The sequence below is a fragment of the Symsagittifera roscoffensis genome, chromosome 2 (assembly GCF_963678635.1).
Source record: "Symsagittifera roscoffensis chromosome 2, txSymRosc1.1, whole genome shotgun sequence".
Lineage (NCBI taxonomy): Eukaryota > Metazoa > Xenacoelomorpha > Acoela > Convolutidae > Symsagittifera > Symsagittifera roscoffensis.
This window is the reverse complement of record NC_087063.1, coordinates 69,234,576-69,260,659: the sequence shown is the minus strand read 5'-3', so window position 1 is coordinate 69,260,659 and position 26,084 is coordinate 69,234,576. Positions and strand designations below refer to the sequence as shown.

General features: G+C 34.4%; 1 protein-coding gene across 1 annotated transcript in view; it reads left to right on the top strand.

Annotated features, from left to right (window-relative positions):
- LOC134840350 (F-BAR domain only protein 2-like) overlaps window positions 1-26,084 on the top strand; it is a 284,611-nt gene that overhangs the window by 232,001 nt on the left and 26,526 nt on the right. Inside the window, exons 2-4 of the mRNA XM_063856113.1 lie at window positions 21,108-21,315; window positions 22,088-22,162; window positions 22,313-22,454. Coding sequence (XP_063712183.1) covers window positions 21,197-21,315; window positions 22,088-22,162; window positions 22,313-22,454 — 336 coding nt within the window. The 5' untranslated portion in view covers window positions 21,108-21,196. The remainder of the gene's footprint in view (window positions 1-21,107; window positions 21,316-22,087; window positions 22,163-22,312; window positions 22,455-26,084) is intronic.

Here is a 26,084-nt window from a genome sequence, read left to right as displayed (position 1 = left end):
AATAAATGCACAAATCTGAGATTAAGGTTTCAATCAATAGAACAAATTATGGAGATCTATCCTTCTCAAGCGGCTATTCCGTAATTTTGGTAGAAAAAAGTTACTGCTTCAAATAGCCCATTTTTTGACATTTTGGTTTATTATTAAAACTTTTTGACTTTTCGTAAAAACTACTCTGCTAAATTAGTGATTTGGGGTTTAACCGAAAGAACTAAAAAATTAGTTATCCGAATCTCTCCTGCGAAAGCCGCTATGCCCTGATTTTTCGAGAATTTAAAAATTTTCTCGTGTATTATGAAAATGTATGGGATTAGTTGTTCGTTTTTTTTTTGCGACGCTTTGTAGTATTTTGCAGAAATTTCAATTTTACTCAAAAATTACTGTGCCGATTTTATTTTAAAAAAAATATACCGATAGAAAAATCGACTCCTCTTATGCTCGTTTTGCTCGTCTTCTTTTCATTTTATCTCAGGTTCTACGGCCTTCGAAAATTTCAGTTGGGGGATTTTGGACCTATTTGTTTTGAATTTTTTTCGTTTTCTCAAATATTAAATGCTCAAGTTGATCCAGTTTTCTCAAATTGGGTTAGTGTTATAAAAAAGCGCCGTTCTTAAATCGTTCTAGAAATTCAAAGAGCTTAAAGAGCATCAATTTTTTTTTTGAAAATCGAAAGTTGATAATTTTCAGCAAAATCAGTGTGTTTTTTTAATGTTTACTGGCGTTCATTACTCTTTTTCAATTTTCGATTGGCTATGTTTAAAAATTCGTACCAATGGGAAATTTGGCTGCTCTTCTAATGCCTACATAATTCGCTAGTCTCTCTTCATTTTACCTCACGTTCTACGGCCTTCAAAAGTATCAGTTGGGGGATTTTTGGCCTGTTTGTTTTGATTTTTTTTCTCAAATAATAAATGCACAAATCTGAGATTAAGGTTTCAATCAATAGAACAAATTATGGAGATCTATCCTTCTCAAGCGGCTATTCCGTAAATTTGGTAGAAAAAAGTTACTGCTTCAAATAGCCCATTTTTTGACATTTTGGTTTATTATTAAAACTTTTTGACTTTTCGTAAAAACTACTCTGCTAAATTAGAGATTTGGGGTTTAACCGAAAGAACAAAAAAATTAGTTATCCGAATCTCTCCTGCGAAAGCCGCTATGCCCTGATTTTTCGAGAATTTAAAATGTCCAGTTTTTCAAAAATTAACGTGCTGTTTCTGAGGTTGATAGTTCTTTAAAACTAGCATGGTGCTCAGATTCTCCTGTGTGATCTGTTGAAACCTGACCTTTTAGAAAAGCTGATTTGGACATCGGATAAATTGTTTCTTAAATTTTCTCAGTTTTTAAGAAGTTTTGTCGCTATTCTGGAAAAGAACTAGCTAAATCTGATTTTAAGGTTTCAATCTGAAAAAATCAAGGTGCGGAAATCTTCAATCTACAAACCAGGATGTGAAAAACAGGCTATTCCCATGCGTTACTCGAGAAAGTTGGATTTAGGAAAAGTCAAATTTCTGATCTTTTTTTGAGTCTTTTTCACTTTTTTTCGAAAACTACCCAGCCAAATCTGAGATAAAGACTTCAATTGAAAGAGCGAGTTAGAGTTTTCATTTTTAAATACCTGGTTAAGTAGTGTTTTCTGAAAACTTGAAAAATCACAAAAAACTTCATGTCTCGATAAATACAGGGATTTGAGCAGTCAAATTTGGAGAAGATTTTTGCATCTCCCGTAAGTATCCTGACAGGGCCTCACTATACAGATAGGTGATTGCTTCAAATTTCGTGGAACTCTTTGTATATAAGTTCTTTGAACAATTTAAAAAATAATACATAACAAATGTAACATCTTGGAATCTAAAAAAATTTTTAGGTTTAAAAACCATCTCCACGCGTTATGTAAAACAGAAATAAGAAAACTGCGCATTTAGTAAAGCACTACACAGACTGAATAACATACCTCCACTCCATTTGTAATGTAACGATCTGCAGGACAGATAAAGTAACCGTTTCCTCGTTAAAAACACGAAGAGTATCAAAATTAAAAAACGACCTAATAACGTATGAAAATAAGCTTCAGTCCAAATTAATAGACAGAGAGATATAATGGAGGCAAAATAATAGCTCAAATTTTTTTGATTCAAATACATCTGAGCACTACCATGTAACAAAACAAATTTTCATACATTTTTGAAAATTAAAACAATAATTTAACCATATTTCCAACATAAGAATATTTCAGCAATAACTTGATCAGAACTTTAGGCGACAACACATTTAATCATGTTCAAACACATTTAGTAAAGGTATTAGATGTACAGCTTCGCCCACATACCGATCGTTAAACTTTACTGCTGCAAAAGAAATTACACGTACTCTAGCATCTGCACACCTGTATAAGGTTTTAGTTTCCAGTTTCTTGATATAAAGCATGTCAACGCCATCCTGCATAAAAAATCGTGAACTTGTCTATATTCCTCAAAACCTTCTTCTGTAATTGAAACGTAACTGTCTCGATCGCTAGAATGTAAAATTGATGTTATTTCCCACGAGTTCAACTTCTGGTTACTACAAAATAATTAAACGATCTCAAACTCTCCGGCACAGTCAATGGACTTGCTAACCCTTTTTGAAAGATTTGGAAGTTCTTCTCAGCTGATGACATAAATCAAAAAGTGAATCAGTACAAATTTCTGCTCTGTGTTTTTATTATTTCGTATGCATCGTTCTATCATGAGCTGCAAATGATTAACAGTGCCAGTAAACTTCGATTTCAGAAGATAATTTGCCGATTCGAACATCATTGCTGAAAAGACCCAAAGTGGCCCAAAATTTCTCACTTGTTCAGAAAGATGGCTGACGGCATGCAAATTAGCTGAGTCAGCAGTCTTTGTATACGCCGTTTCTGTCCTATCAAGGTAAGACTTTAGAAGTCTTTGACTTTCATCACAATATTCTGCTGAAATCATTAGAAGACGAACAGAGTAGCTGAACATCAAGAAACGAGTGTAAAGATCTTCATCTATGATTCCCTCGAAGATAACAGGTCCAATGTAGAGCAACCAAACTTTGAATTCATTGGCTTTGAATTATTCAAGGTCTTCGAGTTTCCTGACAGGCCTTTTTAATTCTTTCGTGAGCTGAAAAAAAGGAAAACATGATTGCAAGTCGTTGACAGAAATTTTCATGTAAGCTACTATTTCTTTTAGAAATGGTTTTTCATTTAGGTTTTAAAAACAAGCTCTATGCTGAAAAATACTTGCCCTAATTCCATCGATGATGCTTCGAACTCTCACCAGGTTGGTTTTTGTCAATTTCGAGACAATTACTTGAAGTAAAACTTTTGTAACGCCCAGGTGCACTTGATGCATACAATCTGAGGGAGCAGTCAGTGGCAAAACATCTATTATATCTAACAGTTTGGTCGTTCCTTTAAGACCTTTGTACGAATTTAATTTGATCGACAGCACTTCTTGTATGTGATCTTTATGTATTTCTGTTGTTCTGCTTCTGAACGACAAGTTCGGGTAATACCTGATTCCCTTTTCTTCGTCTACTTGTGTTTGAACCAGACATACATTACATCCGTAAAACTGAAACTGAATCATATTGAGTAATGAAGCACGAGCTGGCAAGTCAGCCACCAGCAAAACACATTTGAACCGCAAGGAATATTCTTTACCTTGAAATTGTACGTTGCAAGGAAAATATTTCAATCTTTCTTCATAGTCGGGAAGTAAAACTGACCAGTCTGGCTTGTTGTTTCCAAACCATAGAACGGCTAGAAGAATATTTAGGAACATTGATCGTTTTGTTGGAGGCAAGTTAGCAATCGCAAGCCGAACTGGCCACATTTGCCTAATATCTGACTTGATGACTTTTACTCTATCAGAACTGAAAATTAAATAGACTGTCAATTGTTTTTTAAGATGATCAAAACAATCTGGAGGTTTCATATCAGTCATAGGGTTTCGTTCTAAATTGTACTGGTAAATATTTTCAATGTTTTCTTGAACAATTTCCTTCAACTCGACCTCAAAATCTAACTGCCACTCTTCTCCATCGCCGCTCTGCTTGACGTGGCGTTTTTTTTTCGTTGGAAGACAAACGACTTTTTATTTTTATTCTTTTGTAGCTAGGAATTTTGGGGACGTTAGCAATCTTTCAAATCAATTGAAACCAATCCCTTGCTTCTGCGTCAGATGTTGCATGACGTCCGTTGATTGAATTAGCACAGACCAAAATATTCGAAACCCTGAATTTTTTTAAAATAAAATTACTAATATAATTATCTGAGTTGCAGTCATTCAATTCAGAGTCGGAAGTAAGTATGTTCGATATACCTAATTCTGGTGTACAAACACTTCCTTCAAGGGATGGTCTCGGGGATGGTGTTCTGTTATCTTTAGGGATGGGAGAGATTTCTTCAAAGCAGCGAAAGGTGGGAGACATGTCAGTGAGATAGTTGGACTGCTTTGCTGCGCCAATGGGCGGAGAACAATTCTCGAAAAAACTGTCTTCAGATGAGAATTCTTCACTACTACTCGAAACCTGACTCCTCAAATCTGAGAGCAAAATTTTTTTGTTAGACGGCTCAGAATTATGTGGCGCCCTAGCTTTCCTAATCCGTGCCGTCCGATGAGCGTTTCGTAGATATGAAGTTGCTTTCGCAGTCAAAGTTATCAATGATGGAACAGGAAGCTGAGTAGAGGAAGATTCTGAGGAACCGTGAAGCCAAAAAAAATCACAAGAACAGTCGGAGTTATTTTTTCCGAAAAAATCGGAGCCGTAGAACACATTTACTTCATTTTCTGGCATTATTGGCTTGACTACTACAAGTCTTACACAACTTTAAGATTTATGCTCCGAAATCCTATAGGAACAGTTTGGCTCACCGGAGTGATTGGCAAAACCAACAGACCCCACCATAATTCGCAGGTTTTTACACCTCTCAGTTCTTTCAAAAATTGATATCTGCTTAAATTCGTTTTCATGGTGTAACGGAATTTTTTCGAGATACGCTCTTACTTAGGGAACCGGCGTATTAGAATCTGTGGCAACGAGGGCTCTGTTCCGGTGTAAAAAAGTCCGTAGCCTCCACATCGATCTAATCTTATTTCAAACAACGATTTTTCCAGATCATCATACCAATTTCGTAACTGCTGATCAATTTTTTTGTACATCGTATATTCAAGTTGCTGGGGGCATATTCAGGTTGCTGGGGGTATTTTAATTTCACCACTTTTCCAGCTCTTTGTCAACGGGTTGCCGGGAGTTTCCATAATTCCCTTCCCGACCAATCATTTCATATTTGAGCAAACATTCAGATTTATTGCCAAAAATCTCTTTGCGGGCAACCTTCCAAATAGCCCAGGATCGGCTCCAGCTTTCAGGGCCGTTAGATTTTTGTTCTGAAACATTACTGCTTCTGTTTATACGTTACAAACGTCAATTTGTTCACCAGTGATCTGTAGAGATAGGACACTCAAAAACTCGTTATTTTGTCGCTCAATTTTCCTTATCTCTTTCAGCGCCTTTGCATGCCTTTTGACGACTCCGTTCCATTTGGGTTCAAGTTTACTCTCAATCGAATCGCCTGCATCTGAATTTACTTCGGTTTGAATGGGCGTCGAGAAGAACAGCTTTGATTTCGCCGGAGTATCTAGAATTGCACTCTGCGTTAAGTCAACCGTATTATTCGTTTCTTCCTCATCACTGTCATCCTCTAATAATCCATCTCGGAGTTTAATTCGCCAGAGAAAAACTCTGACATAAGAACAACTTTGACATCAGAACAATTCACGTGATTTATTAGCAAGGAAAACAATTGTGACAGCAAAACTCACACAATGAACGATCAATTCCAATATCAAGGCCTAAGATATAAACAACTTAGAATGTTTAATTGGAGAGAAACATTTCTTGTCAGTTCGGCAGTGCAAGAACTGGACAGTTTTAAGGTTTTCGTTTGCTCGTGCTAACCAGTTATTCGTCATGCTCTTTTCCCTGGGCTCGGTTACTGATGCGCCATTGAAATATTCCAGAACTAGCTGACATTCATTCAACAGCCCAAAGAGGCCCAAGAAAAAATTCTGGTCTTCTGATTTAGGGGTTTGGAGTATCAACGCAGCAGTTTGTGCATCCAAATACAAATCCCTGCTTCAGAATGGAGGACACTCTTTAACTACTGCTTGAACTTTAGCAAAGGAACACTTCACAATACGTCCAAATCTACCCTGACCTATGGATTTCCTGTTTACTTGTAAATTGAAAGCTTTGAAATGAATTGTCTCGTGGAGTGAACGCGATAGATTCATTCTCTGAATACTGCCTTCATTGCCGGCACAAATATCATTTGTGGCAGCTGTGATCTTCAATCTTTTGCCTGATTTTTTAACACATAGGTCACTTTCACTCTAAACAAAATCAGGCCGATAATTATTTTATCCATTCAAAAAGTTATGAAAGTTCGAGAATCTTAAATCACTTATTCCTATCAGAACAAATCTCAACATATGTGAATTTGGAGCTCTAGTATTTTTTTAACAAAAAAAAACAACTTAATCGTCTCAGCAGAACCAAGATTGAAACGCAATTGCAAAGATATGAAAGACTTACCTGATTACGGCTTTTTCGAAGTAGAACGATTGTCTTCTCTTGATGCGAGTCCCTGCTCTTCAACTCATCGACCTTCTCCATAGTCTCTTTGTGATTGGAATTCATGAAACCATTAGCAGTCTCTCGTCTGGCTGTTTCAGCAAGCAGATCTAGTTTTAATTTCTGGCGCTTTCTCGACTCGCTTATTTGGTAGTTCATGAAACCATTAGCAGTCTCTCGTCTGGCTGTTTCAGCAAGCAGATCTAGTTTTAATTTCTGGCGCTTTCTCGACTCGCTTATTTGGGCTCTTCTTTTCTTTGCTTCTTTAGATCTACTCTGAGATCTTTTCCTAGAAAAATTAAACATGATTTAAAATTTTGTATCACTTTTATTGAGGGATTCATCCCACTTTGAAAACTATTGATTTTATCAAGCAGAAGGAAATAACTTTTTCAAGGTGATCTGAGTCTAGTCCGTTGAGCTGAGTGGAGCCTCTGCGCTGCTTTCGTTAGTTTTGTCAGTGTTTATCAGGTTTGAATCAATTGGAAATTTCGGGAAAGCGTCTCTCTCAGATGAAGTCATAATGAGATCTTAAAAAGAAAGAAAAACTGAAAAAAAAAATCAGACATGGCAGCCAAATGCACCTTCCAATTGAGGTAGACAAAATCAACCACAACCAATCATCATTCTCATAACAGCCTGCACAATAGCGCTACTTATTGATTCCTTCTCACTTGAAGAAGAAAGTTAAAACTTAACATAACTCCAAAAACAACAATCAAAAAATAATGACAACAATCAGAAAACGAAAAAAATAGAAAAAGTTCAAAAAATAGTAGACAAAGTTATTGGGAATGAATTACGGGGACAAAATAAATACGAGTTAACGCCTTGCTTCTGAATTAACTAAGTTGTAACAAGTTTCAAGTAATTATGATAAGTTTATCGTTACCCGATTATCTTCTATCATAAAGCAAACACAGCTGTGTGGCTCATATAAAAGTCCATATACAAATCCATGCCGAAGCTTCATGACCTCCAGCAAAATCAGTTCACAATTTTTCCCTAACCATCTTCATCTTATTATCTTGTTTTATTCTTGACCAAAGTGAGATCATCACCTAGTCTGAATGTAACAGAAAAACGACTAGGTGACTCGAATGAGAGTATATATACACATCCATGACAATGCCTGAAGATCACAAAGCCTTTCACTTTGTTTTCAAAATCAAATTGGTTATCTTTTTATTGGAACGGTTGCCTTCCATCATCAAGCAAAAACACGGTTGTGTGGCTCACATAAGCGTCCATATACACATCCATGACAAAGCTTAATGACTTCCAACAAAATGAGTTCACAAATTTTCCCTAACCATCTTCATCTTAATATCTTGTTTTTTTTTTCATGACCAAAGTGAGATCATCGCCTAGTCTTAATGTAACAGAAAAACGACTACCTGACTCATCTCGTGCGATTCAGAGGTGAGCACAAAAAAAATGTTTCCCTTGAAACGACTCAAAATTTGGTTATTAAGCCGATAAAAAAATAGGTCAAAGATCTTAGGCGAAATTTTAAAAAAAATAATAAAATAAACAGTTTAGTAAAACAACGTAAAGTAGCAGAGTTAAATCAGAATACTAAAAGCAACTAAAAAGTCAAAACACTGAAAACAAGTAATTCTACAAAAGCTATAGAAATGCTGCGACATGAAAGTATCTTAGTCCGACTATCGAAGAAAGGGTCGAAACTATTGGGCTCGGGGTATTTTTTCTCCAGGCAAATTTCGACTTTTTATTTCGCCATTTTTGACAACTTATTTTTTCTCATTCAATTGTTGTCCTGAGCTTAAATTTAAAAAGATATTTCACCTGTGATCATTTTTTGTAATGTTATGGGGGTTTAAAGATTGCCATTTTGGCCACTTTGGGACAATTAACGCGCGATATATTTCGAGCTATTAATGCGCAGGCGGATGTGTAACCCGTCTTAGAAATCGTTGCGAGCTTGCCAACAGAGGGTAGGACCTAATACGAAATTTAGAGCCGGTTATCGCCGCGAGCTGTTGCGAGCTTGCCAACAGAGGGTAGGACCTAATACGAAATTTAGAGCCGGTTATCGCCGCAAAGCGGCGACACGCGCACAGCGCGCCCACCGGCGATCTTAAACTGGGCTGTTTTGTATTGGACCGTTTTTTTTCTTCATTTCATCCCGCATTGAAGTTCTATGAATAAAAAAAAAAGATTATAATTAAGTTCCTTGTCAGTGTCAATAAAACAAAAAAAACAACTCGATTACAATCAACTAAAAATGGATTATTTTATTACTATTTTTTGAGGCAACAAAATCTTTTTTCATTCATTAAAATCGATACTTTTTTAAGGTGGACACTGTCAATAAAACTAAAATATAATCCATTTTTTCCACTCTACTGAGATGCGAATTTCAACTCACATAAAGTCTTTTCTACGTTTTAAGCTAGAGTTGGTTTTTTTGTTACTGTTTTTATGTTACTCAACTCAACATTACCCCCCCTCGCCCCTAGCGTTGGGGAAGGTGAGGGTGTGGGATATTTTTGTTACTTTTTTATGTTACTCAACATTACCCCCCTAGCGTTGAGGAAGGTGGGGGTGTCGGGTGTTCAGGTGGGGGTGTCGGGTGTTCAGGTGGGAGGGGAGCAAAGGGGCAAACGTTAGGTGGACTGAAGGGGAGCCAAGGGCAAACGTTTGGTGAGTAGGGGAAGGGGGAGAGCTTAACAAAATCTTTTTGCAACTTGAGTTTAGGTTTTGAAACGGATTAGGCCGTACACTCGCTTTGCAAAGTTTCCTCATAACTCACATGATAAATGCAGAAAATCTTGTAAATTTTGTCGCGGGAAACAAAATGGAAAAAACCCCATTTTTATGTGATTTCCTACTTATTGTAAAATCCATTATAATGGATTCAAAATGAATTATAATGCATTTTGTTTTGGTGAGAAAAAATGGATTTAAATCCATTTTAAGTCCAATTTTGTTGTCTGAATGTAACATGGGAGTCGATTATATTTACAACATTATAGACCACGAAAATCTATTATAAGTGAAAATCTATTTGTTTTCGCTTTTGTGAGATGCGGGCCGCTCTGTTTCGAGTTCAGCGCCATTATATAAAAACTGATGGTCGCAAAATTATTGCTGTGATTTGCAAACGCTTCATTTTTCTTCCTCTATCTTTAGTTTTCAATTTTTGTTTGCTTTTGAAAATTAAACAGCTGCTAAAAACATCGGCAAGAAAATGTTTAGGTTGAAGAGCTAGATTTAAAAAAAGACATACAAAAATATTCATATTTCATCATTCAAACCAGAAATTAAACTTGAACATTTCGCTATTTTTGAAACAATACTTGAATTTGACATTTTGTCTTTTTCTGCATACCGAGTCTTCAACATGATAGAATGAGCAAAAGTGCAACTTAGGTTAAACAACAAAAAGTGAAATCGCAAAACAATTGTGGTAAATTGTTATGAGCAAAATCTTGTAAAATAGGCTCAAAAAACTTTAGCTTGAACTTAGAACAGCTTGATAATCTAAGTGAAAGCTGGATGATTTTTTGTTGATAACCTGAGTAGTCAAATATATAATTGGACGGTTGAAAGACTGATTGAACTACCAGAATAAAAATGATGTCGCGGTTTTTTTTGAGCATCAAAGTTCCGTCAATAAATTTTGGTCGAGTTTTGTTTTGATCTGAAACTCCACCCCAATCTTGACCATCATAAACTTGCTTTTTATGGCGCTGATTAAAACAAATTACTGATTCGCTGATTCGGTCGACGACCGCGTAGACTGTAGCTTCTTAGATTACAGCCTACTCTGTTTTCTTACATTTTCGAACAGTTTTTCGTTTCGATCGAAAAACCAGTTTTTCAACTCCCAGCTAACGCTAAGCAAATAGGTCAAAAGTCAAAGAGTTATAGCTCAACTTATCCTCTTCGAGATCCCAGTAAGGAAATTAAGTCGATGCATTGTGCCTGCGTACAATTGCTGGGACAGTTTTCTGGCCTAAGTTAAATACCTTCTACCATGTTATTAATACACACATACACACAAACATACATACATACATACAAACATACACACAGACATACATACATACATAAATACAAAACTACAAAGATTTGAGCAGCCATAATCAGAGGCAAGATCCGCAACTGCTAAGAGTACCCTCACAATATCCAACAACAGGAATGAGAACTTCAACGTTTTGGAAATTTTTAAAATCTAAGTTTTTGAAAATTTTTTGAAAAAATTATAAAAAACGTCATATCTCAAAAACTACAAAGATTTGAGAAGTGAGATTTGGAGGCAAGACTCTCAACCCCTGAAGGTAACCTTGGCCTGGCCTTTCCTCCACCTGTGAAATTTTCAAAGTAATTTTTGTCTCCTTTCTACTCTACCGCCCCATATTTTATGAATTTGTATACTATATTAAATTATGAATTTGTATTTTGATTTTATATTATGAACTTTTATACATTTCAAAATTCTGTTCTGATTAGCCCTACTGTCCCGCTCCCCCTTCAAAATGCACGAGTAAACTTTTGATTGAAAAAACTCTTTTATTTAACATGCAAAAATAAAACGTTGAATAAACCTAAATATGGCGAGATAGTAAAACCCGCATTTAAATATATAATAGATAGAAAGATGAAAGTTTTAAAATTAGGAGAAGGGTAGACAGACATAATCAAAACAATAAAAAAAAGCAGGTATACAGACAGACAGACAGGCTTAATTTGGCCTCGCAAAAAATTACTGAAAATTAATGACTTTGCGGAAAACTAATTCAAAAATTTTCTTTGCGTTGTAATATATGATATAGCTTACGCTCGTTAATCATGCAAAAATAATACGTTGAAAAAGCTTAAACATGGCGAGATAGTGAAGACCGTATTTAAAACTAAAGCCGAAATAAATTCAAAAAGTTTTAAGACTAATATAAAATGATAAGTCCCCCCAAACCTCAAAACACGCATGCACACACAATTTTCGTGACCTTCAAATTTTTCCTGTTCAATAGCGGAGTTTTCCCTACTTTTCACGAAGAAAAAGAAATGAATTTGATAAAACCGTAAGACAAATCGCGAAAAAGTAAATTTGAGCTTGAACAATTATAAGACTTTTCATGGAAAAAAAAACGAAAAGACAAGAACATGAATTTATTCAGCTATTCACAAGCTGAATATTTTCATGTTCACTTGTATGCACACACAAAACACGCATGCACACACAAGAGATGAGTCCTGTGGACAAATTTGTGTACGGGAAAAAAGTCTTGTACCCGATTGCAAAACCCTTTCCTATCGCAAAGCTAATCAGTTTTTATTCGCGAAAAAGAATAAAGGTACCAATTTTAACACATTTCTTCCATAGAATGTTTTGATATTGCAGTAAAGTGAACTTAAATTGATCCCAAAATAGTTGTCAGGAAAAAATTTTCAGAGGTTTTTGTAGGTTTTTAAAGTTTTTTCTATTTCAGATTGTTTTTTCTATGGTCATTCTAATGAGTAGTCCGGGGCAGATTTAGGGGGCAACTCTCCTCAAGTCTGTAACTCTACCTAACTCCCTGCCGACCCAAAGGGTAACCCCTTCATACTATTTTGAGATATCTTTTTTTTGGCTGACTGACCGCCAATATAAATTAACTTTAAGAGTGGAGCGCTCCGAAAAGAACGCAATTTTTTGATCAAAATTTTCCAAAAATTGACTTGTGTGGCCTCGTTTTCAAAAATTTGTCTGCGGCGCAGAAAATTCAGTCAAAACAGGGTCTTTGTAGTGGTTTGAGAGAGCTCAGAAAATGAATTTAGTTGACTTAAAAAAAGGTCAACAAAATTTTTCATTTTTTTTTCTGAAATTCAGCCCCCGCTCGAGAAAATCCTAAATCCGCCCATGTGAGTAGTCTTGACAAATTTTTATTGTTAACAGGATATTTGTACTTTTTTTATAAACAAACTCAAAAACGAGTACACTCAATAAATTTTAAGGTTTTCCAACATATTGTTCCAATTTCCTTTCAGTGGATATTGCACTAAGGTTCTGATCAGTTTGCAAACAATCGCGTGGCAAGCGTATATTAGTACTTTAACATCGGTTAACTGGAGTTTTTTTACAGAGACGCGTCTTAAAACTCTAATGGGTCACCGAAGATGGCGATTCACTTCTCGAACGCAACGTCATGTCTGGTTTTTTGGTGGCTCGAAATTGTGACATTAGAGACGAATGCACGAAGTAGTTTTTTTTGTAGAAGCTTCTTGGTTGCTCAAAGTCGCGACACAAATTTTTTCGATCTCTTCGGTCTTAGAACGTAATAAGTTCAAACATACATTCAAACATACATTCAAACAAACATACATACATACATACATACATACATACATACATACATACATACATACATACATACATACATTCATACATACATACATACATACATACATACATACATACATACATACATACAAACATACATACATACATACATACATACATATATACATACAAACATCATACGTATATACATACATACAAACATCCAAATTTAAATACATACATACAATCATACTTACATACATACATACATACATACATACATACATACATACATACATACATACATACATACATACATACATACATACATACATACATACATACATACATACATACATACATACAAACATACATACATTTATACATACATACAAACAAACATACATACATGCAAACATACATACATACAAACATACATGCAAATATACATACATACATACATACAAACATACATACATACACACATACATAAAAACAAACATACCTACATACATACAAACACTAAAAACATTAAAACCAACCCAAATTGAGAAAACTGGATCAATAGGTAAAAATTCTGGTTCGTTGGGAAATCTGATGCTTAAATTCCATTTTCGAAATTAGAAGTCGGTCACGTTTTTCGTGAACTCTACACTTTTGCTGTTTGATAGTGGAGCATGCCTTTCTGCATGGAACATGGAGCATGGAAATTTACTGCATTTGAAAAAAAAATCTCACAAGTCAAACGACAAAAAAATCAAAAATGAGCGTGAAGAAACTTTAGGGTTTTTTTCCAGAGAAAAAAATCTGCAAGACCTATATAAGAGTACTTACTACGTTCCGTTATTTTTAAAAAAAAAACACCTGTTTGCGAATAAACAATCAAAAACATACTAAAAATTAAAAATTAATATTATTATCAGCAACACAACTAGAAAAATCGGGGCTCAAATATAAATGTTATAAAGTTCAAAAAGCAGTGGGAAGCTTTCAAATCACCTTGTAACGAATCTCTCCCCCCTCCCCCTCTTATTGCGATAGGGGGCGAAATTGATTACCATTTGTCCCTTCTGTGAACAAAGTTCGTTACGGGAAAAAAGTCTAGTACCCGATTGCAATACCAATGTTTATCGCAATTATAATGAAGCAAGTAGGCTTAGATGGGAGGTTCAACAAAATTAGTAACATAAAAACATTAACAAAAATCAAAGTTGTGCAGAAAAAAAGATGAAATTAAACAACCAACCTAAGAAAACATTTCATGTGCGTTGAAATTCGTATCTCAATTAAATTCTTTTTGCCGACCCGAAAGCCCCCCTTTTGTTTTTTTTGAGGTATCCAATTTTGGCTGGCGGACCCAAAAATGTTTCCAAGGGCGCCTTTGGCGACAATATATACTAACTTTAAGGGGGGAGAGCGCGTCGAAAAAACGCGGAATATTTCTGCTTGGGGTGGTTTTTTCTTCAGACAATTTTGGTCTTTTTAACTAGCCATTTTTTACCGTATCATTCGAAAACTAATGTTGTCCTGAGGTTAAATTTGGAAAGATAATTTTTTTTGTAAGTTTATGGGGGTTTAAACTTTGCCATTTGGGCAAATTTAAGACAATTAACTCGCGATATATTTCGCGCTATTAATGCTTAAGCGGAGAGTTAATCCGTCTTAGAAATCGTTCCAAATTGGGTGAAAGAAGCTTATTTGCCTTTATTGATTTGTTACAAGGAGCGAAATCTATCCTTTTGTACTTTATGTAGCGTGTATGGTATGATTTTCATTAAAAAAAATCGAATTTTAGAATTCAAACCTGGATTTTTTTTAAATCTGAGATTGTTTTTGAAAATCAAACCGTATAAAGTACAAAGAGATAGATTTCGCTTCTAGAAACATAGCATGTCATTTCGTTTCTAGCGATTCTTTTTGGAACAATTTCTATGGCGGATTTGTTAGCCCGAAAAATGATTTGCCTTAATTGTCCCAAATAGGGCAAAATGGCAATCTTTAAACCCCCAAAACTTTACTGAAAATTATCACGAATGACATATCTTTTTCAATTTAAGCTCAGGACAACAATACTTTCTGAATGATATAAGAATTCCGTCAAAAACGGCTATTCAAACTTCTAAGTTTGTCTGAAGAAAAAACTCACCCCGAGCAAAAATATTCCGTTACTTTTGTTACGAAAGTCAGATCAATAATAGTCTGTGTTATTATCTTTATCACTGACTGTACTTAATAGCTGGTTATTGATAAAAATGAACGCTTTCAAAATGAACACATTTTATCGCTACAATATTTGCGACTCAGGTTGGAAAAAATGATAGTTCATACTACAGCACAAGCATTGCTTGTGTAAACATGAAACTTTTACCAGAAAATTTAAAACATGGACTTTTTACCAGACTCTATAAACAAATTTGATTGATGTAATGACGTCGTTCAGTCTGGTTAAAGACAATGATGGCGGTATATCGACTAGCATAAAGCTCGACTAGCATAAACTAGCAAGACTGTCTTATATGTAAGAAAAAACAGTTACAGGAAAAAAATCCAGTTCCGAGTACAAGACAATTCCTTTCACAGAGGAAATAAACTAACTAAGTTTTTTAATCCGCTGAGATTTCTTAAAATTAGTCCTGTTTATATTTATATTTTATGAGCAAGAATCACATTGTTTATCCACTTTACTCATACTTTTCCATTATCACGCAAACACAGTTGTGTGGCTCACATAAGTGTCCATATACACATCCATGATAGAGCCCAACAATGTTCAATAAACTAAGGGTAAAAATTGAAAAGTCAGCATGTTCTGGAGAAAATCTAGTGAGTTGCTAGCTCACTGGTCTGGTTCCTCCAAAACATACTGCGCACCGTTTGAATAAGTTATTGATAGTGTTATAATTTACAAAATGTACCTCCTTCTTTTGAGAACTGTTCGAATCTTTTGCGAACTTGGGGTTTCTATAATCCGGGTCATCAATTTCGATTGACGACAAAATCGGGACACTTTTTAAAATTATTTTCACTTCAGGTTTCTTGAATGTACCGCACCATTCATTTACTCTATCAACATAATATTGGCGTAAGAGCTTCTGTGACTCAGTGAGCTTATTTCCTTTTTCATTCATCGAATCGAATTATCTAAAAAAAAAAAAATGACAATCAATAAACACCAATATCCGGAAACAAGAAGGAATTAACAAAACAAGGATACATCAAAATAAGTTTTCTGTTAGGGTTAAATCGTATCAACAAATGATTTTTTCTAAAAAAAATCAAGGCAAGAAATCAGTAAAAGCGGTGAGACGAATCACGATTTTTCAAAAAAAGACAATTTTTCACGTCAAAACTAATAACGCAAAAACTAGGAAGAATTAACTGAAGACCAATACATCAAAATCAAACTACTACATTAAGCTATCGATAACAACAAAAAATTTAAAAATTTTTCGAGACAAGAGAAATAAGCAAAGCCGTGGGACGAACCATGATTTTTCAAAAAGGCCTGTTTTTCACTATGAAATTAATAACGCAAAAACTAGGAAAAATTAACTCAAGATCATTATATCAAAATCAAGCTATGATATTACGCTATCGATAACAACAAACAGTTTTAAAAAAATTGAGACGGGAGAAATAAGCAAAGCCGTGGGACGAATCATGATTTTTTAAAAATTCCTGTTTTTCATTAAAAGAATAATATTGCAAAACCAAGAAAGAATTAAGCAAAGACCATTACATCAAAATCAACCTGTGATTTTAGGCTACTGATTACAACAAACAGTTTTGAAAACCTCTTTGAGACAGAGGAGAAATATGCAAAGCCGTGGGACGAACCATGATTTCCCAAAAAGGACTGTTTTTCACTAAAAAAATAATAACGCAAAAACTAGAAAGAATTAAAATAAGACCATTACATCATAATCAAGCTATGTTATTAGGATTTTGACAGAAACAAACAGTTTTAAAAAAAGTTTCGAAACAGAGGAGAAAAAAGCAAAGCCATGGGACGAACCACAATTTTTCAAAAAAAAAAGCATTTTCACTTAAAAATTAAAAACTCAAGAACGAGGAAGAAATTACCAATGAACATTACATCAAAATCAAGCTATGACATTAGACTATCGATAAAAACAACCAGTTTTTAAAAAAGTTTCGAGACAGGAGAAATAAGCAAAGACGAGGGACGAACCATAATTTTTCAAAAAAAGTCCATTTTTCACTAAAAAAATAATAACCCAAAAACTAGGAACATATAACCGACGGTTGCTATATCAAAACAAAGCCACACCAAGTGTCTACATATGCAAAAAAATGGACAAAAAACAAACAGTGAGTTAAAAAAAATAGCGAATTTAAACGACAAAAATGGTCATTTTGAGATCGTGTACTCCAAAAACAAGACTTTCGGACTGATTCTCGCAATAAGTTCTCGCAGAGAGCTGAGGAGTCTATTTGTACTTAAATATTTATAAAAATTCAGGATTTTCTCATCATCTTTCAAGAGATTTGAGTATTGTTGAGCCAGAATTCTCAAAAAAAAACTTTTGGGTAGGGAATGACAAAAATGTCGTACCCTGTTGGGCATAAGAAAAAAAACCAACTTTCTTGTTCTGTGTTTTTTAGAATTTTTTTTCAAGGATTTTCTCCAAATAGGATATAGTTGGTGTTTACCACAGTGTTTCGATGAGTGAGACCTGATTTTCGACAATTTTGAAAGAATTGAGAACAAATGTCAATGTTTTGTTGACAATTTGATCGAAAAAGCTTATGCCTCTCCTTGGTAACTCATCATTGATAAAAATTTCTTTGGCTCAAATCTTCAAACAAACGTTAGTTGACCTGATGATTTTATTTGGCAGTTCGGTTGTTTCCTAGATTGTTGCTGTACTTTATAAAACTTTATCAATGAATGTTTGTGAAGAAACAATGTTCCGTTTTTTCAGAAGATCCAAAGTTTTTCTTCGAAACAGCCAAAAAAATTTCATAGTGTTTTATGATCTGGAAGTGCAACATTGATGGCGAAAGCTTGATGGACAATTGTTTTAGCCGAAAAATAAGCAAAACATAAAAAAAAACATTTGTGTCGTAATGATGCTTCAAAGGTTTTACTCATACCAACTAAACTAGTTCAATATGCAGGTAATTATCTGATTTTTTTCCTAAATAGTAGAACACTCATGCTGCTTTAGAAAAAACCTTTCACTACATTGTTTGATCAGTAAGGCTTATTTCTCAACAATTTTGAAAGAATTGAGAACAAAACACGTGTTTTTGTAAATAAATTAGTGGAAAAGCCTCACAGCTGTGTTTAATCAGCTTTCAGGTAATCTTTTTCTCAGCTCACTAGAAAAAAACGGAATTAGTGAAACTGAATCTGTTTTTCAATAGAAAAAACCGAATCTGTTTCTCTGCTCATTTCCTACGTTGTTACTAGTGATTTTATAAAAAAAAAACGATCTAGAATTTTTTTGTGTGGAATTTCGATTCCGGTTTTGCAGATGTCAAAATTTTTGCCTCCAGATAATATAACAATGGGTGTCTTCTCTTGTTTTGATTTAAGGTCTGCTAGTACTCCAATGAACAGAGTAAGTTGATTCAAAAAATTTATGTCTAAAACAATGAAAAAACGAGAAAAAAATCGTGTCTGAATGATATTTCAAAAGTTGAAATTAAACAAAACAAAATTTTATGATATGCCAAAAATTTTTGTTGAAAAAAAAACTATCTTGTAGCTTCCTGAAAAAAAGTGTTCAGAAGACTCCTGTGATTAGTTGAAATTAGTTTTTGTCAATTTTGAAGGAATTGGGAACAATAATCATTTTATTAGGGGATTTGTTTAAAACAATTACGAGCCTCTCCTCGGTACTTCATCAGCCTTCAATTAATTTTTTTGTCGACTCTAGAGAGAATAACTTATTCAGTCAAAGTTTTGAAATGCCATTTCACTATTTTTTTGATGTTATTGCTATTTTTTGTGAGGTTATCGAAGATGTTTTTGTGTGGATTTTTGTTTCGGTTCTTTCAGATTTAAAAAAACCTTCATGATAACACAAGAAGTTTTCTGAAATTTGCAAGTGTTTTTTTGATGCATAAGATTGATTCAAAAGGTTCTACGCGACAAAAGCTAACAAAATGAAAAAAATATATATAACTTTTGTATTTGCTTAAACCAAACAAATTGTTCAATATGCAGGCGGTTGCCTGTTCTTTTTCTAGTGAAGACAACCCGCACTATCTATTTATTGCTGCAGCAACTTTGCTAACCCTTCTGAAGGCAAGGAAAACATGATATGTTGCATGAGAATTACCTAAATTTTTGAAATTCATTACTTAGCTAAAAGATTTAAGATTGACTCGTTTGCTTGTTTTTAATTTTTTTTTTTTTTTTAAATTTTGCTTTGATTTTTTTTATAGAAAAAAGCACTAAAAAATTTGATGTCCAAAATAAAAAAAACTCTGTTGTGAAATTTGAGCTTGCCCTCCCAAAGGTATCTGATAAAAGGATAAGGTTTGCTTTCAAGTTGATGAAAGTTTAAAAAAACCTCAAAAGATCAATATTTTTTTAAACCAATATTCACCTCAAAAGGTGATTGTTTCAAATAAACATTTGAACCTCAGTTCACTCCCTTAAATGTTGTAAGAAAAAAAATCTAAAGGGCAACAGAATACATTAAGTTTGGTTAATTTTTCAATGTTTCTTTTAAATTGAATTACTATTGAAAAAAATCCAAATTTTAAAATATCTTGTGGTAATTGGACACGGTATGTTCAAAACAGAGTTTTGTTTGTAAATCGTTTCAAGACGTACCAAATAAAGCTTTGCTCTGGAATGAGAAAAATTTAAGAAAATTGAAAATAAAACATTTTTCACCAATCTTCACGCATTTTTTCCCAAAAAGTAAGTTCTCAGCTTACCCCCTCAGAATTTGAAAATGCAAATAAACCTCGAAATATACAAAAATTTCGTCAATTTTGGTTGTGCTGTTGCCTGCTCTATTAAAGTTGTTTTTGTAAGTAAACATCGTTTTCATAAATAGCGCCATTTATGGTGCGACGTATGGTTTGCATGGTAGAAAAAAAATTAAAATCTAATAAAAGTGTAGTTTGCACTTCAGATACTTTTTCTCAGCCATTTTTGTCAGTTAACCTTTGTCAGTTAACCTCTTACTAATTGAAAATAAAACATTTTTCACCAATCTTCACGCATTTTTTCCCAAAAAGTAAGTTCTCAGCTTACCCCCTCAAAATTTGAAAATGCAAATAAACCTCGAAATATACAAAAATTTCGTCAATTTTGGTTGTGCTGTTGCCTGCTCTATTAAAGTTGTTTTTGTAAGTAAACATCGTTTTCATAAATAGCGCCATTTATGGTGCGACGTATGGTTTGCATGGTAGAAAAAAAACTAAAATCTAAATAAAATTGTAGTTTGCACTTCAGATACTTTTTCTCAGCCATTTTTGTCAGTTAACCTCTATTTTACGGTTTTCTAGAGAAAAAAAATATGGTGAAAAATCTCTTCCATACGTAGCACCATATATGTTGCGACGTATGATTTGCATGGTGAAAATTTTTGATATTTTACCAACAGCTTGCATAACGATGAGAAACCGTTTTATTACTATTTTACTCCGATGAAAAGCTATTCTGAGGGTTTTCGAAACCAACGTATGTGCTACGTATGATTAGTCATTTTCCATACAAATCATGCATGGATGTGCATGGTTGCGCATTATCTTCTATGCTGGGCAACCCGGGATATGTTATGTGCTCACCATGGAAATTGCTGCTTGCCATGTTCCATCTCTTTTTTATTGGAACATAATTTGTAAAATAAACTTTGATCGTTATTGTAAATTGTAAATTAAATATGTAAATGATTGTTTTTAGATCTATTCAAAGTGTATTTTAAGAAGTGTGAAGGTTTTTTGTGTAGATCTATTCTTATCTGTAGACCTATTCTAAGACCCCATTGCAAGAGTTTTTTGTTTATGTTATTGAACATTGCCTTAGTACTCTTTAGTGGGGGCGAAAAACGCTTTTTGCCCTCTAGCACAAGTGGATATTCGCTGTAAGTGGCATGATAAGTTTCCAAGAATTCCTGTAGAATGTCAAGTCTCTTGAAGGATTTTGAGAGTATCTCGAGTCTCTTTTGCAAATTTTTTCAGATGGATATGGAAAGTGTTTAAGTTTGGACAGGGTTGCACTGGATCGCTAACTTGGATTTCTTTTTCGGCGGAAGGAGATAAGCGACAATGTCTATTTTTGAGGACCAATTCTGGGGCGACAAGAACAGCGGCTACGATGTGCTACTCCAGTCGCTCAACTATGGAAAGGACTCGTCCAAAGAGCTGGCTGACTTTCTCAAACAGAGGTAGGTTTGACTGCGGAGTTCTAGAATTAATAAATGATAACCACTCCTAATGTTTGCAATGATTCTTGCAAATCCTATTTTTTAAATTATGCTCAAAAGGTCGTTGAATACGTTTTTATCTGAATATCAGTATAAAACCGAAGTGTTTAAAAAAGCAAATAACACTGTTTTGTGTAATAAAAATTTTAAGCATGATACTTATTTTTGTGTGATTAACTGTGAAAACGAAGTGACTTTTGCTTCTGGGTCTTGACGTGATGATTTGGTTGTTTTTGTAGGGAAAATCAAAATGTGTTCTCGCTCAAAGCTGATTTTTCGTGGTTTGAGTTTTGACTTCTTTTTAAGTTCAGTTCATTGCCTTAGTTAAAAGGGAAGGCAAACTCCGCTATTGAACAGCAAAGTGTAAAAGTCGCGAATTGGACGCGTTTCAAATTGGATTTTATTTTTCTGAACTTCCAGCGGAATAAAAAATACCCATTGATCTAGTTTTCTCTAAATGGGATAACTTAAAGAAAAAAAGTCAATCATAAACATTTCTTGAAATTCAAAAGGCTTTGAAACGTGATAAATTTTTTTCGATGAATTTCGAAAACTCCAGCTATTTTCAATCTAGTTTTTTTGGTTTCTTTGTGTTCTTTTACCCTTTTTCAACCATCTGTTGGCTGTTAAATGGTTTTTCTTTTTCATTACAAAAAAATTATACATGGAAAAACATTCAGATAATTTTCAAAACAATCTTTTGGGCTATGAAATATCGTTCTACGTGTTTTAGAGCTACACTTGAGGATTTGTACTCGAAAGGCTTGCACAAGGTGGCCAAATTTGCACTCGGACACAACGACAGCGGGTAAAGTTAACGATTAATTTTCAATCTGCTTTCAGTAGTGTTGGTGGCTATTTATGAAAGGTAAATGTGAAAGACTGACCTGGTTATACTCACGGTAAACTCAGGCACAAATTAGCTCCCATGTTGATGAATTGGTTGTTTGGGGTTTAGGACGTTCTACCCCCTGTGGAAGGTGGTGGGCGAGGAGGTGGAGAAAGAGTGCACCACCCACTCAGAGATGTCGAGGAAGCTGGGGGAGTTGAGCAGCCAAGTGGCCGCTTACTGCCACGTGCAGGAGAAGAAATATTCCACGGTTAGATATTATTCGTAGAAACTCGTTTAACTTATTAATTTATTGTGTGGTAGAGTAGTTCACGCAGCTCATAAGGGCAGAGAAATATATTAAGGTTTAATTTTGATGGTAGATAAAATGAAATTGAACCTAATTATGTAAGCGAAAATTGTCGCGATCATGTCAAATATATCAAAACTCATAAAAATATATGTCAAACAAAATTTAATGCAATGATATATTGAATATTTATTTGCTGCATAACAAACTACACTACCGCAACTTTTTCTTGAAACTTTCTTTGCAAGTTCAATGACGACTGATATAATTAACTTACCTTCACCTCGATACTTAGACTTGTTTTGGATCAACCGTACAATATCCCCCCAAATCGATTTAGAAAGGGATAGGGTTCTTGAGGAAATAAATTTGAGTGCAGCCTAGATATAAGCAAAATTAACAGTTTAGTTAGAGAAAATTGATTGAAAATACATAAGTTTAGGTAATTAACATCATTCAAAGGCAATCCCTCATAAGAACTGAAACCATTTTTATTTGAGCGTTTGTTCGAAATGCATACTTTCTAAAGAATCAATTTTCAAGTTGTGTAGTTGGGTAACAAATACCCGGGTAACAAATCACCGGGGGAGGGAGGATTGTACGGTTGATACCTTGTCTTTCCGGCTATTGAAGAAAGTGAAGGAACTATTGTACTCGGGAATTTTTTGTTCGGGTTTAAGAAGCAATTTTGGAAATTTCGCTAAGTTTTTTTAATGATGTTGCAAATAAATAGATAGGGTAATTACTGCTCGCTTAAGTATGAGGTGGTATATCAACTAGCCGGAAATATGTAACTGTTAAATAATAGTTATGTTAACAATTATGCAACAGTTACGAATAACTTGCAAATTTCATTGGTATGACGTAACTTTTCGGTCGGCTTATATACTCCGAGCATTTTCGGCTGGTTTAATCACACTCTGTTTATGAGTTGTCTATTAACGCGTAGCGTAGGCGGAAATTCATTCTAGAAGAAGAATTTATTTCTCCATATAGTTGATAATACAAGCATCAATTTATTTAAATTATTAAATCAACAAAATGGAGGGGATAGACAAAAGGCGCAGTATGTGCCTACTTGACGTCTACCCGTTGAACAAATTAGGATTGCAACTAAGTAATAAAGATAAATTTATATTCGAATAAAAATAGGATTGTGGGGAAAAATTTATTTTCCCCTAAAATTAAGCTCTCATTAAGGAATAGTTATTACATCTAGTACTGTCATTTCGGCCAATTCATATTCCAGCTGACGAACTAAGAATTTGAGAAAACATATTTAAAAAAAAAAAAAAATTTTAAGTTTTTTCATTTTTTAAAAATTTTCTAAAAAATGCGATTTCTCGAAAACTACAAGGATTTGGAGGATCATATTTTCAGCATAGAATCGCAACCCTAGAATGGTTGTTTGATAGCATTTAGCCAGCGGGTACCATTTAAAAAAAATCAAAGAAATATGTTTTGCACCAACTCGTAATTGCCACAAATGAAATTATCTTTAAACTTATGGACGAAACTGTATTCTTCATTTTTTGACATCAATCCAATATTTTCAGGTAAGAGCTTATTTATACTCATAATATTCAATAACTTTGAACCCCTATTAGTCAAAGAACATGATTTTACCTTATTCTTACAGAATGGTGGAACAAATGTTCGACCTTCTGAAATTCGCGTATTATAGGCAAAATTTTTTAAAGTAAACAAAGAATTGAGAAAACAAGTTGGATGTTTTTGATTTAATGATCGTAAGCAAAACTTCATCAAATCGTACACATATAGCTCATGAACTGTCAGTATTTTATTATCAGAAAAGAATTTAGTAATGGTATCAAATTTCCTTTTGAAGCAGATCATGCGAACAATTTTTCGTTGCATATTCAAAATTGGGTCTAAAAAAGAAAAACTCGTGCCGCCGTAGACCAGCAAGCCACAAGTTATGACACAGAAGTTATTCTAAATTGAGTTGAGGCAATCTAATTGGGTCCTTACAAAGCGTCACTAGTCAAGAAACGCATAACTGCAAAGGGGGACCGGGGGAGAGATTCGTTACTAGGTACAAAGTTCACAAATGCTTAACCGTTGAAGTAGTTTCAATTCGTTACTAGGTACCAAGGGGGAGGGTGATATTTAAAGAGGTCTGTTAAGTCTAAAAAATAACACTTGAGCTAGTAATTATTGATTACTGAAGTTGGCCGAATAAGGTGCCTTATTAATATTTTAGTATAGTTTTGTTTCTTCCTTTTTCGTAGAATGATGTAGTGGAGCCATTGAAGGGCAGCGCTGAAGTTTTTCGTCTTTTACGTCGTTTTTCATCATTTGTGAATGGCTAAGTAGTTGTTCTGGAATGGTTGCCTTGTTTTATAGTATTTCTTTATGGTTGGGCGACAAAAAAGAAATGAGGCCTCGGTAAGTGGCGAAAACTTGCTCTGTCGCTCCGCTGCGCTTACGTTTGGAATCAGGGCTGTATTTAGCATGAATCAGTATCTGCCGCCCGATCTACCGTTGAGAATAGTCGCCTCCTGCTTATGTGTACAGAAGGGTACTTACTTAGTGATTCGTTTCTTAAGAGTAATGAACGTGGTGGGTACTCTTATTAAGCTCTTGGAGTTTTTGCAGGAAAAAGTCCTGAATTTATTGACGCTCAATTTTGATTTCTTTCTAAGTTTAGTTCTTTTCGTTTGTTAGAAAAAAAGCAAACTCCACTATCGAACAGCAAAAGTGTATAGTTCTCAAAAATGTGATCGACTTCCGGTTTCGAAAAAAAAGATTTTCATGTTCAGTTTTCCTAGCGGAATAGGTTTCTCATTGATCCAGTTTTCTCAAATTGGGTTAATTTTATCAAAAAAGCACCACTATAAATTGTTTTTGAGGTTCAAAGAGCTGTATGGGCAAAATTCGAAAATTAATTTTTTTAACAAGTTTTTTTCTGTTTCTTTGCGTTCATTACTCTTTTTCAACTGTCAGTTGGCTATGTTTTCAGTATTTAAAGGGTAAGGTTGTCAGTTTGGTCGTCGCGTCTGTCTCGCACTGCAGTCGTGTTCGGATGCCTCTGTAGAGCCTTATTCCAGTCTCTGAGATCTCAGTCCTAATTTTAAGTATATATAATCTTACCCTTGCTTTTTCAGATTCGTGTTTTTCGGTCTTGTTTCCGGCGGTTCATTTCGTTTTTTATTGAGTTTGTATTTTTTGGTGCTGTTTTTTATCTGTTATTTTTGTTGAGCATGTATTTTCTTTTAATTTAAATTTTTTTTACGCTACTTGAAAGTTTGAAACTTGTCATTTTACCAAGTCTGATTTGAAATAATTTTTTTTTTATAAAAGTTTTTTTTTCGATTGAACGGTTTCGACTTATCTGTTATTGCATAATGAACTTTTAGCGTTGTTTCGAGAGCAAAAAACTCATGTTCAACACATTCAGGTATTTTAAACTTGCGAGAGAAACCAGATTTTTTTCCAGTAAAGAACTTTTCTTGCACATTTTAACGTTTCTTCAACCTGCTTAATTAGTAAACGTTTGAAACTTCCAGGTTCCTTTCCACGTGACCTAGAGGTAACGCTGTCGCTTTTGTATCCAACGGACTGGGGTTC